This window comes from Pogona vitticeps, chromosome 2 (assembly GCF_051106095.1).
Source record: "Pogona vitticeps strain Pit_001003342236 chromosome 2, PviZW2.1, whole genome shotgun sequence".
Classification (NCBI taxonomy): domain Eukaryota; kingdom Metazoa; phylum Chordata; class Lepidosauria; order Squamata; family Agamidae; genus Pogona; species Pogona vitticeps.
Window position 1 is genome coordinate 299,124,755 of NC_135784.1, and position 16,212 is coordinate 299,140,966.

The 16,212-nt window shown below is 41.3% G+C and overlaps 1 protein-coding gene across 1 annotated transcript; it reads right to left on the minus strand.

Annotated features, from left to right (window-relative positions):
• Nucleotides 1-1,630: 1,630 nt before the first annotated feature.
• Nucleotides 1,631-14,672, minus strand: DYNAP (dynactin associated protein). Its single transcript, XM_020778617.3, has 9 exons — nt 14,218-14,672; nt 13,019-13,273; nt 11,398-11,604; nt 8,441-8,674; nt 7,778-7,931; nt 6,131-6,240; nt 5,663-5,776; nt 3,755-3,904; nt 1,631-1,901 (listed from the first exon to the last, which is right to left on the minus strand). The coding sequence occupies exons 1-9, from the start codon at nt 14,299-14,301 to the stop codon at nt 1,767-1,769; spliced, it is 1,443 nt and encodes a 480-aa protein (XP_020634276.3). The 5' UTR covers nt 14,302-14,672; the 3' UTR covers nt 1,631-1,766.
• Nucleotides 14,673-16,212: the final 1,540 nt, after the last annotated feature.

Consider the following 16,212-nt stretch of genomic DNA (forward strand, 5'->3'; position numbering starts at 1 on the left):
ACTTATTATTTCTTTTGTGGTCAATCTCTCAGTCTAAGAAATTCTAAGCATGCTATGATAAATCCACATTCGAAATACTTCTATATTTTTTAATAGTAGCATTACGATTCAATACCATACAGCAGAACTGAGAATACACATCACTATATAATGTGCCCATTTTCAGTTTTTGTTGCATATTGCATTCTTCATATCTTAAGGTCATCTCTGTTCTGACTTCCATCATATGGCTAAGGTCCCTCTGTTCATTCAGCCCAAATCCAAGGTGATTATATTTGTCAGCAGAATTTCTATAATTATCACAGAAGGTTTCTAAATTTGGAAATGGAGTTAAAAAAAATAACAACCCCTTCCCCATTTCCATTATCTCAGTTTCAGTTTCCTTTTCTTCCTAATGGACTAGGAAGCTTTTTTTTTAAAGTTCTAAAGATCTGATTTTCTTTTGCATCCTGTTTAAAAAGTGAATATGATAAGCCATGAGAAAAGGCTAAGCTATGACAAGCAGGGATGTTGGCAAGACATTGGGCTCAAGTCCTGAGTCTTTGGCACAGAGTCTCGAGTCCCAAGTCCCAAGTCCGAGTTCCTATTAAAAATAAGCTCTTTCCCCCAGAAAATAGGGAGGGTGGGATGGGTTCTGAGCCCCGATTTGAATCCAAGTCATTGGGGAGGACGTGGTGGTGCTGCGGGCTAAACCGCAGAAGCCTGTGCTGCAGGGTCAAAAGACCAAGCAGTTGTAAGATCGAATCCACGCAATGGAGTGAGCTCCCGTCGCTTCTCCCAGCTCCCGCCAACCTAGCGGTTCGAAAGCATGCAAATGTGAGTAGATAAATAGGGACCACCTCGGTGGAAGGTAACAGCGTTCTGTGTCTAAGTCACACTGGCCATGTGACCATGGAAGATTGTCTTCAGACAAAAACCGCTGGCTCTATGGCTTGGAAACGGGGATGAGCACCACCCCCTAGAGTCGAACACGACTGGACAAAAATTGTCAAGGGGAACCTTTACCTTTACCTTTTACATTGGGGGGGGGAAACCACTGAATCCAGTCCGAGGCAAGTCATGTGTGTGATTTGAATCTGATTGGACAACAAGTCTCTCAACTCAAGTCTTCCCTGATTATGGGATGTAACATTTAGGGTTACCTAAACTTTTGACGAGCCCAGTTCCTTTAACCAGAAATGTAGAACATGGCTGAAATCCAGTTACGTAATTTATGCCACGTGAGGCTTGATAACACATCAGGTCAACTCTCCCAGTCCCACAGCTGCCACAATCTCTTAGAAATTAAAATTTTCAGAAGTCCCATGGGACCCTATTGTTATGGAGAAGGCACTACGAAGGTCACAGGACTGGGGTGTGTGGGTGTTAATTTCTGAAAACTGCCACTACCAGGATGACTGTGGTAGTGATTTTTTTAATGCTCCCCATTCTACATCCCTTAATGTCTTCCCCAAAAGGAAAGGGATTCCGTGGGGGCTCGGGATCTTTGTGGGGTGGGGAAATTGAAAAAGTTTTCAGAATAATCACCATAGCTAATGATGTCATCAGTCTTACACCACATACGTTGCGCTACTGGATATCTGTGTAGGTGAAGGCAACTTCCTTTTCTCATTATGAGAGAGTCAATATGTTTGGAATACCGATTCCTTTAATAATTCAATTTTAAAGAAAAATGTCTCCAAAGAGTCTACAGAATTAAAGGCAGGATTAACATTATTCTTAATCATGAAGGCGTTTTTGCACAAGCTCATCATTTGTACAAGTTGTTACGGTAGATTAATTGCCTGATCTTCTTTAAACCTTGGGATCTTCTTAAATTCATCTTGCTTTTTAAGGAAAAGCTGGGCCAGGATGTGGTCCGCTGTGGCGTGGAAATAGTCGTCCATATCAAGAGTCTGCAACTGTCAAAAAAAATCAGACAACATTTGGATTCAGGAGGGGAGGGAGACTTATTTTGCAATAAAATAAGTAAAATAAAATCTAGAGATTTGGTGATGGCTGGTTAATAAGTATTTTTAAGAACACATTTAAAATCCTCATCACATACAGGGGTCCAAATCCTTTTGCATTTCTGGCATGGCACAAACAGCATAACTTTTGGAGGCAAATTGCTCTAAGGTCAGAAGTAACTACAGACACATGCAATTGATAACTTCTATTGTGATTATTTTAACTTACTTCCAAAGGTTAGAGCATAAGAACTGCTGGATGGCTCAGTGGTTTAGGCCTCTGGCTGTGAAGCCAGAGGTTGGGAGGTCGATTCGCTATTATGCCTCCACGACACGGGCTGGACCTGATGATCCATAGGGTCTCTTCCAGCTCTGCGGTTTTGAGATTATCATTACCGTTTGTGCAGCTACACAAGAGAATTCTTAACAGAATGTACTATCTTCTATCTTGTTGCTGTCTCTCCCACTCTCATCTGAAGTCCCAGTTGGAAAATGGGCAGCAAAGGGGGAAATCATGCCCACCCCATGGAGTGTGGCTTTGGGGAGATGAAAGGCTGTCCTGTGGGTTTTCAATGGGCTGGATGAGGTCATTTAGCCCAAAGACAATAGGTTCTCCTCCCGCATTGTACAGTATAGTCCTATAGGAAAAGTCCAGTACAAAGTCCTTTCGCCATTATTACTTTTGTCACCTCTACACACATGTGTGGAGGGCAATAAATCTGAAGAAGAGAGTCCTCTCCCCTATTTGCGGATTACTCAGCTCTCTTGCTTTTTTATTTCATGTGGTTCTGTCTCATAAGGAATGAGAGCCAGTGTGGTGTAATGCAGTATACAGTGAGTGTGGGACCAGGACATAGGAGACCTGGGTTCAAAACCCCACTCCTCCATGGAAACTCCCTGCAGGCAGTGGATCTGGTAAAATCACTCCTTGAATATCTCAGATATCTTGAAAAGGAATTAAGGCTTCCATAAGCTGAGCGTGATTGTGATCTCATTTGCATGAGCCTATGAGAGGAGTGGAGGGGTGGAGTCAGCGAATATAAGAAGGTTTGGCAGAAGAGATGAAGAGAGAGATATAGAAGTTGCAGAGAGAGAGAGAGAGAGAGAGAGAGAGAGAGAGAGAGAGAGAGAGAGAGTCAGGAAGATAGTGAGAACAGATACTAACAGAGATAAGCTGGTCAAGATAAATGGATAGAGCAGGTGGTGATTAGTTATGTGGCAAGATATATGACATTTTAATGATTTGATTGTAAGCACTGAATAAAGAACATCTGTGATTCTGATTAAATTTAACACCTATCAATAAACAAGTTCTGTTGGCAGTAACCAGACAAGTGTCTGACTAAAGTTCTTTATATATTGTGGATAAAGGAAATCCACTGGTGGCAGTGAGGAAAAGAGGGAACATCGCAATTGGTATCTGCTGGTGGGAGGACATCGCGTGAGCCCTTTGTGTGGGGAAACCAGCAGGGGCCATGTGGTAAACGTCACAGTGATTTACTGCACACAACAATTCACATGGAAAGCCTCCATGGATCACACGGGGTCTTCCGTTCAAATGATTGCCTTCCATACATAGGTGAATGATAGAACTGGAGGCAGAAGTCTCAGGGCCAACGAGCTTCTCCTCATGTAGATTTCATGCCTGGCTGGGGCTTATATCTCTTTCTAAAATCTCTGAAAACATTTAGAACTTGGGCCTGGTTCATAAGAACTCAGCCCACTAGCTTGATTGATTGTGGGTTGTTGCTGGATACGTAGGGAAACAGTGTCAAATTCCTGGGAAGTCAACATAGATGGCTCACCTGGTTTCCAGTGCTGAACGCCAAAATGAAAAACAAATCCTCATCACATGTGCTTTTGATGTAGTGTTGGGTTCCGACTGGGAAAAACACAACGTCTCCGACACCAATGGTGAAGTCAGTGGTAAGTGCAGGTGAAGCAATAACACCCACCTGGAGAAAGAATGTGCCAATGGAAAATACACATCAATGTCTAGAAAAATGATCTGATTATCTACAGACATTAGAAAAAGGGATGTCATGTCATTATCTCAGGGGGTAGTGACTGCTGCCCTTTTCTGCATAAAAGGGTCCCCTGGGCCCAGAGATACATATGTGACAACTACTGCCCTATGGCAAATATAATTTTCGGGGGGCAAAGGGCTTGAGTATGTGGTGGCTGAGCATTTAGTCTTTGGGTTAAATGACCCCATCCAGCCATTGATGTTCATGGAGTTAAAAGGTTATCTTGATCCGTTTCAGTCTGGTTTCAGGACAGAGTTTGACGCTGTAGTGTATTTGGTCATTCTGACTATTGAACTGCTCTTGAGTAAGGATAGAAGGAGAGCAACCCTGTTGGTCCTCCTGGATCTCCTAAGAGCTTTTGATACCATTGGTAATTGTATCCTCTTAGACTGGCTGTACAGAAAGGGAACAGGAGGCACTGTGCTACCGTAGTATTATTTCTACCTCCGGGACATCATTCAGGACCCATAGTGATAAAGCTGTGTGATGCCACAAGGATCCATTTTGTTCCCATCCTGTTCAATATCTATACCAAGTTGCCGATAGAGGTCATTTCAAGTTTTGGGGTTGAGTGCCATCAGTCGGCTGTTGACATCTAGCTCTACTTCACTTTGCCAATGGCGTCAGTTGAGGTTGTGCTGAATTGCTGTTTAGATATTGTCAGGGGTGGGATCAGGGCCAATCAACCAAAGCTGAATCCTGACAAGATGGATGCTTTGTGGCTCAGTGATTACCCCTTCCCAGGAATTAGGTAGATGAGCTGTTCTGGATGGGGCTGCGCTCCCTCTGAAGAAGCAGGTATGTCGCCTAGGAGTATTCTTTGAGCCATCTTTATTGCTTGAAGCTCTAGTGAGCACAGTGGCTCAGGGAACCTGGGACCATCTTGGTTACTCTAGTAGCCTCCTGGTAGCCTTCTGATTAGACTACTGTAATGCACTTTACACAGGGCTGCCCTTGAAAATGCAGTGGATGCTACAGTGAGTGCAACATGTGGCAGCTAGACTGCACGTCTGAAACACCTTTCAGAGCCATATAACACTAGTTCTGAAAGAATCACGATGGCAGCCAATATGCTTCTGATACAAGTTCAAGCCATTCATGATAAAGCCCTAAAAGGCTTGGGACCTGGATACTTAAGGGAACACTTCTCGCTTTATATACATCTGTCCAGTCGTTAAGATCTGCTATGAGTGACCTCTATGTCTTGCCATGGAGAACAGTCCACTATGCAGAGACACAGGAGAGGATTTTGTCAGCTTTTCCTTTTAAAGCTTGACTGGTGCAGACAACCTCATTTTGTTGCCAAGGTAAAACACGGTTATTCATCAAGGCCTTTGGGGATGAAGACCATGGCTTTAACAGACTGTGGAGGCTTCATTATTATTACTGGTGTTAATGTATTGTGTAGTTTTCCATGGTTTTACAATATTGGATTGTTCTATTGATTATATATGTTTTATCATCATCCTTCATCTTAGGATATAGATTAAAATAGAAATGTCTTAGATGAATAACATACATTTAAAAACTAGAACAAAGCATAGCTAATCCAATTTGATTCTTCAGGTCCCACTGCTACCAATCCAAGATCTGGGCTTTTTTTCCCTTGAAAATGTTTGGAACCCTTACACTAGGAAGATTTGCAATGGCTTCCTTCCATTTTGGTGGTGTAAGTTAAATAGTTACCTTTCCACATCCACTGATGACATATCCCATCTCGTTGGCATTGAAATGAAAATGGGGTTGGCGTAGACCATTGCTATAGATCCGAAGAGTTCCCAAGGTAAGGGTATCTTCTTTCTGAAGGCAAGAAGCAAAGGCAACAAGAATATATGAACTATAGAGTTTATGTAAGAGCAAGGATAGTTGGGGGTTAATTGTATGGGCCAAAATTCAATTTTTTGAAAAAAGTGTGTGCAATGATAATCAAGAAGCAGCTTCCCTGCTTTGCTACAGTATCCATCACCCAACCAATTTGACAACCAGTCTGTGACTGATTGTGTGACCAACATCCAACAAAGAGGGAAATGAATGTTTGTGTGATTATTCTTGCATGCAGCTTTTCCCAACTGGAGTCTGGCCGTAGAATCAGAATTGTACAGTTGGAGTTCCAGAAGTGGATCAAAAAGATACCACCTTAATTTGTATACTTACTGAATGGAGAAACTCACTGTAAGTTACTTCATTAGGCTTCAAGTTTTTTCCATCTTGTACATACCGAGCCCACTGGATTATTCCTCCTGGAAAACGGAACTCAGTTGACCCTAAATCAAGGACAAACAGGAGCCTCAGAAATCAGGAAAAGTTTCTTGAAATGATGAGTAGTAATCTTACATTATCTCTCAGTTTCAATGTTTTGCAAGATTATAATTGTTTAGACAGGATTTGTAGCTGCGAATGGAACCTGAGCTTGGCATGTAGAAGGTCCCAGATTCAACCCCTGACATTTCCTGGACAGTCGAGGAAAGACCTTTCATTCAAACTGTAGAGAGTGCTGCCTGCCAGTGTAGACAATAACGAACTAGAATGGAGCAGTGGCCTGAATTTATATAGTGTAGCTTCCAATGAGTACACTTTTCTTCTCAGTTTAAAAAACCAACAGTGAGTGAGTCGTTATTAAAAAGTGAACAGTCCATTCTGAATGGTAGAACTCTAATACATGTTAGTCCTCCTGTACAAGGATTGGACATTTTAGTTCCCCAAAGTCCCATTTTCTTGCAGAACCTACACAGACCAAGACTTATAGTAAACTAGAAGCAGCATCCTGGTCTCATTTGTATGAAATCAAAATTTCTTCCATTCAGATTGGAACTGGGAATGTTAAATCCAACCTCAATCCTCAATACAGTGGAATTCTTATAAGGAGACAGAAAATACACCACAGCTTGGTCAATGGAAGTTGTCCTATTCTAATGCTTGAGGGTTAAAATAATCAATCAATCAATCAATCAATCAACAAATCCTTCCTTCCTTCCTTCCTTCCTTCCTTCCTTCCTTCCTACCTACCTACCTACCTACCTACCTACCTACCTACCTACCTACCTACCTACCTACCTACCTACCTACCTACCTACCTACCTACCTACCTACCTACCTACCTAAAACCCACCCACCCGCCCACCTGCCCACCTGCCCACCTGCCACCTACCTACCTACCTACCTACCTACCTACCTACCTACCTACCTACCTACCTACCTACCTACCTACCTACCTACCTACCTACCTACCTACCTACCTACCTACCTACCATCCATCCATCCATCCATCCAACCAACCAACCAACCAACCAACCAACCAACCAACCAACCAACCAACCAACCAACCAACCAACCAACCAACCAACCAACCAACCAACCAACCAACCAACCAACCAACCAACCAAAAATAAGCAAGATTATGCAGTTCTGCTCTGTTCTGAAAGGTTGCAGAAATTAGAGTTAGCTACAAATTTATCTCTGCCAAATCTCCAAAACTTTGGGGATATGCCTCCCAAGATGATTCTCTGGGGGACTTTACATTAATGGCAAAACTGAGATGCAGCACCATTGACTGTAAGCTAGGCACCAAGATCCCCTTGCCAAGAACCTCCAGGCCCTCCCTGAACTGGCTAGTGATCACTTACCTCTTTTGCTTCTCTTGCACCCAACTGGATCCAAAATCCATCTTAAAACCCGGGCTGTGTTTCACATTATCCCCACTGAACCACCAGGATGCTGATCCAGCTGGATGGCCCAATTGGAGCAGAGGAGAAAGAAAGCTCTAGTGGATAGGTAATAACTTAATGACTTGTTCTGTATTACCTTTGAGATCAAAGAAGTAACGCCATACGAGATTATCTGCGGACTGCTCATAGCTGGGTTTCTGAACAAGCTCTGCTAAGTTGGGGGGAAGATTGACAGCTTGATCTTCTGCCTGTTTCTGGAATGACCTGATGAAGTCCACTCCACCTTGAGGCTTGAAGGAAAACAGCAAATTAAACTGGGGGCACAATCCTACTGGGAAAAAAGTATACATCATGGTAATCACGCAGGTGGCTGACCCTTTAACTATGACATGGAATGCATGACTGGTTGCATGTGAGTTGTAAAATGACACTATTTGCAAAAATGTTGATAGCTCACAAAGGGAGCAACCATTTATGTGATTCCCAACGTAGTATGATTTCCCTTTTTAAAATAACAGCAGCAGCAACAACAAGTGGCCTTTAATGACTACAGGTTAAAAAAACACCCTAGCTTTGAGAAAGACTTCTTTATTGCAAACTAGCATGCAGAAAAACCAGTTTCTTTTACAGGCTTCTTGAGATCATTTTCCATGTAGCTCACAATGCACTCTGGATTAAACAATGAGTGTACACCAAAGAATGAGTTGCGCTAAATCAGGGTTTCCTGATGAACATACATTGATAATAAAATCAAAGTATGGCTTATAAAATGATAATGTGGAATTAGTTTTGCACTGACCTTTAGTGACCTTGCTGCTATATCTTCTGGTGTTAAGAAGAATGTGTCATCCACATCCAGAGTTTGAAGCTCTTCATGGGTTGTGAAAAACAGCAAGAACATGCAATCTTCTGCACCAACATTCTTGATCCAATGCAATGTGTTTCGAGGGAAGAAAATAACCTGGCCTGCGGTAACGTTGTATGTGGTTACCGTATTTCCACCAGCATCGACCACTCCAATCCAAACAGTGCCCTGAAAGACGCCAGTGGAAAGACAACTCTACCATTTGTATATTTAGGCTGGTGGGCTGTTTTGCATGACTTGTGCACTGTTGTGGGCTGGTATGTGGCGGGGAAAAAAAGAATACAAAACCAACTGGAAAAATCAGCAGTAGCTGAACATGCCCTAAAACAAGCTGGACATGAAATTCTATTTCAAAATACTGAAGTACTAGACAACACCAGCAATCATTATGTTAGACTGCACAGGGAAGCCATTGAAATCCATAAACACCAGCAGAGCTTCAACAAAAAAGAGGAAAGTCTAAAACTTAACAAGGCATGGCTCCCAGCAATGAAAATACAGACTGCAAAAGTTCAACGAACTCTATCCAGCCACAAGGACCAGGGATCATTGCACAAAAAAGACTAGCTAAAGACACCCATCAGTCACAGTGACAGATCATCTCTCCCCCTTATCACAACAATACATCCACAACAAAAGCACGCTGATCACCATCATCACCCTAGCTCCTGAAAAGGACAAAAGTTATTCCCACAGCTATAAATACTCAACTATCCAACAAACAGCAACAGAGCATGGACAGAGTTCCTACTCCTGTCCTCTGAAGATACCAGCCACAGAGACTGGCGAAACATCAGGAAGAACAACCTTCAGAACATGGCCAAAGAGTCCGAAAAACCCACAACCACCATCAGATCCTGGCCGTGAAAGCCTTCAAGAATACAATACAAAATTTGTTAGATATTAACAGTATTCTGTACTACCATTTCTACTCCAGTGCAATGTACTGAATGTATTAAGAATATGAAACCAAACAACATGAATCTGAGAGCGATATAGCTTGTCATTAGAAGCTGAAATCCAGCAGGTCTTCACGATTGAGCAATTGGACTTGCAAACAAAGCCTGTATTGAGAAGCAGAAGACCAAGCATAAAACAAAGCAAACTAATTTGCGAACTATGTGAAGTACAAAGAGCTCTTCCTATGGCAATGTCTTCCAGCATTTAAGGAACTCCTTCTGAAGGGTTATCTACAGCAGAAGGAGTCTTGTGGTGCAGCACTGCGGTAAAGACACTGCTCACCACCTGAGTTGATCCCTGGTTTAGGTAGCCAGCTCGAGGTTGACTCAACCATCCATCATTCCAAAGTTGGTAAACTGAGTACCCAGCTTGCTGGGTTGGCAATGGGTAGCCTGATAGTTAAATTGTAAGTTGTCCAAAGATTGATTTAAGCACTAGGGGGTGATACATAAGCAGCACACTTAGTATATACTCTGTAGTATATAGTTTGATCTAAGTGACCAGGACCCAGGACTTCATCTTCCCCTTAATCATTCCATAACAAAAATAATTTTCTTCCATATCCCTCAGTCTTCCTTTTCTCCTCCTCCTTGCAGCTCACCATCTTTTCATCTTCTGTCTTTAATTCCTCTGGTCGTATTAGAAGTCTTCTCTAGACTCCAGGAGAAAAGGAAGAATGAGGGATAGAGGGATTTCCACGTGTCATGTTATAAATCTACACTAGACATGGAAATATCTATGGCAGGTTGTGGATTTTTATGTGCATAGAGTGTTAAAACATTGAAGTGTGGGCATGGAAAAATAGCCCTGAAAATAAAGGTGCTTTTTAAATTGGGGAGTGAGCAGCAATTTGCTAAAATCACTGCAAAACAATTAGCCAGCTCTCCAAACAAGCAAGGTCATTGTACCATAACATTCCTGACAGTTGAGCGTGTTTTACAAAGAATAACAAAGTGTAAAAAAGAGAGAGAATTGAAAGCACATTGAAATAGTTGAACATATGTCTGTCTGTAGCAATGTGCTGATATGCCCAGAGATACATAGCGTTTGCATGTCTTATAACTTGCACCCTTTGTAGTTGCAATACTCTTGTTGTACAGGACCTTGAATACCAGATCTTTTATGTTACAGGCCTTTATTCCTCCAGGCTTTGCAAATTTTAGTCACAACAATGATATTTATCATCACAATGACAGCTTGCCAGATGCTATGCTACAAGACCTTGTAATTATAGAAAGTGCAGGGACAATAGAGACTCCCACTAAAAAAATTTTCCTTGGTGCATCAGATTCCTATAACTTGCAGGCCCTGGAAAAGAGATTGTTGATAGATCCTGAATAGGTGTGGACATCTCAGGGAAAAGTAACTATAGCAGAGAGGAGACACACGAAGCAGTATTCAACTCATCAACACAAGAAGACAACATGCTATACCACATACCATGGATACCAACAACAATCATGTCGCAGAAACAGCAACAGCTGATGAGGCCAACAGGGATTTTCCTCCATAGACTGAAACTGGCTTGGTTGAGTACTGAGAATAAAAATTGAGGGGCGTATTTTACATGGAAGTAAGCTGAGATAGCTAAGGAGAGAACAAAACGGACCATAGCTTCACTCTGTCAACAGGCTTCCTTCAATCATGAGGCTTAGCTTCCTACAGTCAGGATACTTAGCTTCCTCCAATCACAAGCCTTATGGAAGCGACGTCAGCTGATGCTGAACAAAACAATTGGAACACACCTCATTGGAGGTGGAGCCTGTAGGCTCAAGATACAACAGGGACTCAAAATGTCCGACTGTTCTGAGCTCAGAGGCTGAATCCTCAAAGGTAAGTTTTCTTAATTTTGGGGTTAGAAAAGTGGGGGTGGGGTGTCTTATAAAGGGGGGGGTGTTATAAACGGAAAAATATGGTAACCAAAACAGTACCTTTAGGAGGTAGCCATGTTCATTAGCATTGAAATGCCAGTGTGGAGCACGCAACCCTTTGCTCTTGATGTTTAGCGTCCCGAACATCATTTTGGACCGTTGACTGTTGATACTTCTTCCAAACTCCATCTCTTCCTCATTCTGATATTCCTTGGCGTTCTTCCGAAACCTTGCCCATTGAATAGTCCCACCGGGGAATTCATGTCTCTGGAACACCATACAAACATGGGAACATCAGTTAATTTTAAGTACTATGTAAACACTGAAGCTCACAGATCCCCATATCGAAAAAAAGAGTGCCAACCTTTGATTTCAAGAACCCTATGTGTGAGCTCAAGCAAGGGAACTAGAGCAGAATCACCACTGGGTTCCTAGAAGGAATTTATCTCTCTCTCTCTCTCACACACACACACACATCCCAGGAGGGATCAAAAGTAGGAAAGATGGATCTAACCAGACAAGAGGATATTCACATATTTAGAAGAGGTGTTGCCTCAAGTAGTAAAAGAAGACTGTTTGTCATAGCACACCATTGTCCGCAACTATATATCTTATGTCTAGTGCCTTTGTTTTGTGATTGGTCACTGGAAAGTCAACACAGACTTAATTTACAAATCTTATTGCTGAAACATATATCTGTGGCAAACCCTGTTGGGAAAGAGAAATTGGGGAATACACATTCTTTCTAACATCTGCGTTGAGACTAATAAGTACACATAGAGTGGTCCAGCTGCCTAGAGTGGTCCTGACCCGACCAGATAGGTGGGATATAAATGAAATAAATAAATAAATAAAATAAATAAATATTGCTATGTGTGCAGAAACATTTAATATGCATGTGCGTGTCTTACATTCAGATATTGGCAGGAGTTGGGGGTATGAAGAAGATCACATCCACAGTAATGTTCACATGTGTAGTTAGATAATTAGAGTACCTGTCTATCCAACAGGAAAAGGGACAGCTAGCTTTTGCAGAATCTTGAAGTCATCATTGGCAGAAGGTTTTTGAAATTAAGCCAAGGAGCATGTAAGATCTGGCCAAGAACTACATTCAGCACTTGTGCTGCAGGTGGTCCACCCCATCACATCTATGTAACAATGTGTCATAGAATTACTGACTAATAAGACACCAGCTATTCTTCATTTAATTCTTTAACAACTGTTTTCTCTTCTTCCATACATCTGAACTAGAACTGCAACTGGAAATTTATTTGGAGTTTGGCAAGTAGTTAGAAAATATTAAAGGAATATCATGAATAGACCAAGCATGGACCTAGTCCAAAATCAAGTGCTAGAAGGTTAACCCTGGGATTCCAAATGGAAAAGCTCACAGTGGCTTGAGATCTGTGAAATGGTTTGCAGAGATGATAACTTGAGATCTGTGAAATGGTTTGCAGAAACAGTGCTCAGTTCCACAGTTTTGTTGCATAAAGCATTGCATATAGACCATTGCAGCACTGCACCCAGGCAAGTGCCTTAAACCAGCTCAGAGTTGCACACTCAGTACGACTTAGGATCACAGCCTGTACAATAGAACTCATTATCTTTGAATACAATGGACTCAAGCAGTCTGAAAACTGGTCCTGTGCAAAGCAATATTGAAGAATAGGTAAATTTCCACCTTTGATTTGGTGAGATGATGGAGAAACTGGAATTTTGGGTCCACTTGGGGTTTGTATGGAGATATCCTTGGAGTTTTCTGGGGATCTGGGTCACGCTTTTGTGCACTCCCTTCATTATTTGATTGGGGCTGGAAGCCCGTTTTATTGGCACAGACCAGGGACACAATCAGCACTCCCAGTACTGTGGTTATTGTGGAGGCCAAGAGGCAAATCAGAAAGACATTAAGCATGGACCAGTGACTCTTTTTCTCCACCTATAAGTAAAAACGCAAAAAAGAAAGAATTAGTAGCCTCTGCAGAACTGTCAAAACAACAACAACAACAACAACTGAACAAACCTGAAAAACAATACTGAGTCAGCCCTGTTATATACACCGTTCAGTACCTTGGGAGGGAAGAAATGAGTTTATAGCAAAAAGTGACTGTTGAAACTCTAATCTAAGGACATTCAGACCAACTCTTCATGGAAAAGGTGGGCACATGAGTGTACCCTTCTCTTGTACCTTAACTTCCACCCTATGTGACTGTTACACTCTTTCTGTAAGATTTCAGAAGATGGCAGGAATGAGAGGCAGAACTGCTGCATCCATGGAAAACAGCTATAATGAGAAGGTTGCCAAGAAAAAAGGGAAATCTCCACCCTTGATCAGGAAGACAGCATGGATATGGTTGTTAGACCATTGATTGCTGGCAAACTTTTGGCACTCCAGATATTTTGGACTATTTTCTCATTGGCCATACAGGCTGGAGATTCTAGGAGCTGTAATTCAAAACAGTTGGGGTGGCCAAAGTGGCATATTTCCTCTGGCATGAACAAAACCTTTTTTTTGCGGTCTTGTGACAAGGAAGATTTGTGTGTGTGTGTGTGTGACTACACCCTCCAAAAAGTGGACGCAATTGACCTCTTTGCAGAAAAGTTGTATCTGTTCATTATTTACATTTACAAGTATTTGTTATTAAGTCAGCATGTCTTCCATTTAACAAAACCTATTCTGATCACTTTTAATGCAGTGCTTTAACGCTGTAGTATAGTAGAAACATCAACTTGCTTTAGTTATATGACCCTATATCTCTCTCCTTTTTAACGCATTTTATTGGACAATTTAAGCAGGTTCTTGTCATTATTGTTCCCATGGTTGTTTTTCTCCTTTGTGCTCTATTTTTTGTAGTTAAAAAAATGTCTAAAAATGCAACTTACAGGACATTCTTGTTTTATCCTCTCCGTTTGGGCTCTGGACGTTTGAGGTGTTTCTTCGTGTAGTTCATATCCTGTGTTGTCCATTGCAAGCAGAATTTTGTAAATACCCAAAGTGAAAGCCGAAGTTTTGGTGGATTTCTAACTGATACTTTCAATAACTGAAGGAAGTGAGTGGTTTTCTTAGAGGACATGCATAGGAACAGAGTCTCCATAAGTCTGCAGGAATACGTTGCAACCCAGGATATCCCGTTTCTTAATCAAAAGTGTTTCTGTATCAGGAAAAGATCTCATAATGGTGACCTATGCATATTTCAGCTATAAAGTCATTCAATTGATTGGCCTCCTTCAGACTAAGCAATTTTTAGAAGAGTCTGTTTATCAAGGGACCTCAGAGCTATATGTTACTGTAAGTGGCAGAGCTTGTCCCAAGGCCAGCTTCAGACATCTCCATATAGAGCTGAGAATTCAGAGTAGACCAGAGGAAGTCAACATGCACTCAACCCTTATCTCCAATTTTTCATTTGTTTAAATGCTCTCTTTGGGCACAGGGAGTTTTTTTTCCCCAGTTAATGGCAGCCTCTTCATTTTCTTTTCATTTTTTCCAGTTTTAGTTTATGCACCACTCAAAGTAGAAAGATGCCTCATCAAAGTACTAGGGCAGCACAGAAACGGTTTTCTATCATGCACCCTTTTGTATGTATTGTGGCCTTTCCCCCCACCAAGTTTTGACTTTCAGAAGGCCAGCAATGCCTTAGAGCATCTTTCCCCAACTTGGTGCTCCCCAGATGTTCCTGATGATCTCCCAGCACTGTTACTCCTCAACCATGGTGCACAGAAATAGGTTTTCAAGTCCAAAACACATGAAAGGATACCCAAGCTGAGAAAGGCTGCTTCAAAGATACTTTCCCCCGTTCTTCACTTGTCAACTGTCTCTTTATTACAAAGCCAATTTCCAGTTTAGAGGATTGAATGCATTCCGGAATGGAAACCAAATATAATTTCAAATATTGGGAAAGAAGTGTTAAGGAGTATATTTGACTATTAAATGACCTTTAAAGAGATCAGTTAAAGGTTTAATTTATTAATGAGTGACTGAAAATGTTAATTGAGAAAGATGCAAATTAAGGGCATGCTTGCTTATTTTTGAGCCCTTATTCATCCTGGTGTTCCTTTAATTTATAATAGTTTTTTCTTGATGAAATTGCAGACCATTTCAAAACTAAGTTGAAAATCAAGGAACATGCCAGTTAAACTGAACCAGTTCATGTGTAAATGGTTTTTGTTTTCAAACAGTTGATCAACTGGAAATTCTTGAATTGGCTGAAAGCCCTACTTTGAAACAAAACAAAATGATTAAGAAAGAAAAACAAAAGCTCTATGTACAGTCAAAAACCCTGTATATAGCTATCCTAGGGCAAGAATGACTTTTGAATGACTAGGCAATGCTGTACAAAGACCAAAGTGGATGCTATTTTTCTGCAGACCCATTACAATTCAAGTTACTCTGTACAAGCAGTGGACAATTATTTAGAGTTAGCTTGCTGTAACTGCCCTTTCCCACCCAGAGAGAAAAGCTATGCAGTGTATGAAAGTACAACCCATAAATCCTGGTGAATCAATAATGGAAAATGAATCTCATTATTTCTGCTTACCCAAACTATGGGTGTGTTGTACAATTGTTTGCTCTTTACAGAAGACATGGAAGAACAGTCACACATCACCTAGGCTGACAGGTTGTTTACCTTCTTCTCAATTTGAGCTGTTTCTATTCCAGCTGTCCATATATGAAAAATTGCATCACTTGGCCAGTGGCCAGAATTCAGGTGAATGTCCTTAAATTGCATCCTTCTCTATTAACATTTTTCTGTCACCCAATTAATTAATTAATCAAGCTTTTAATTGATTACGTTTCTTCTTGTAAGACTATTCACTAGCTAGTGTGGTGTCTCATAAGAAAGGGATGCAAAATATATTCCTTAATACAGTACTTAAATA

Bases quoted from the DNA above. Each gene is read 5' to 3' on its own strand.
- DYNAP (XM_020778617.3), bottom strand. From the start codon at position 14,301: ATGGACAACACAGGATATGAACTACACGAAGAAACACCTCAAACGTCC. The intron at 7,932-8,440 runs GTCAGTGCAAAA...TTTTCCTTCAAG, and splicing joins TAGCAGCAAGGTCACTAAAG to CCTCAAGGTGGAGTGGACTT. The intron at 3,905-5,662 runs GTAACTATTTAA...TTCTTTCTCCAG, and splicing joins TCATCAGTGGATGTGGAAAG to GTGGGTGTTATTGCTTCACC.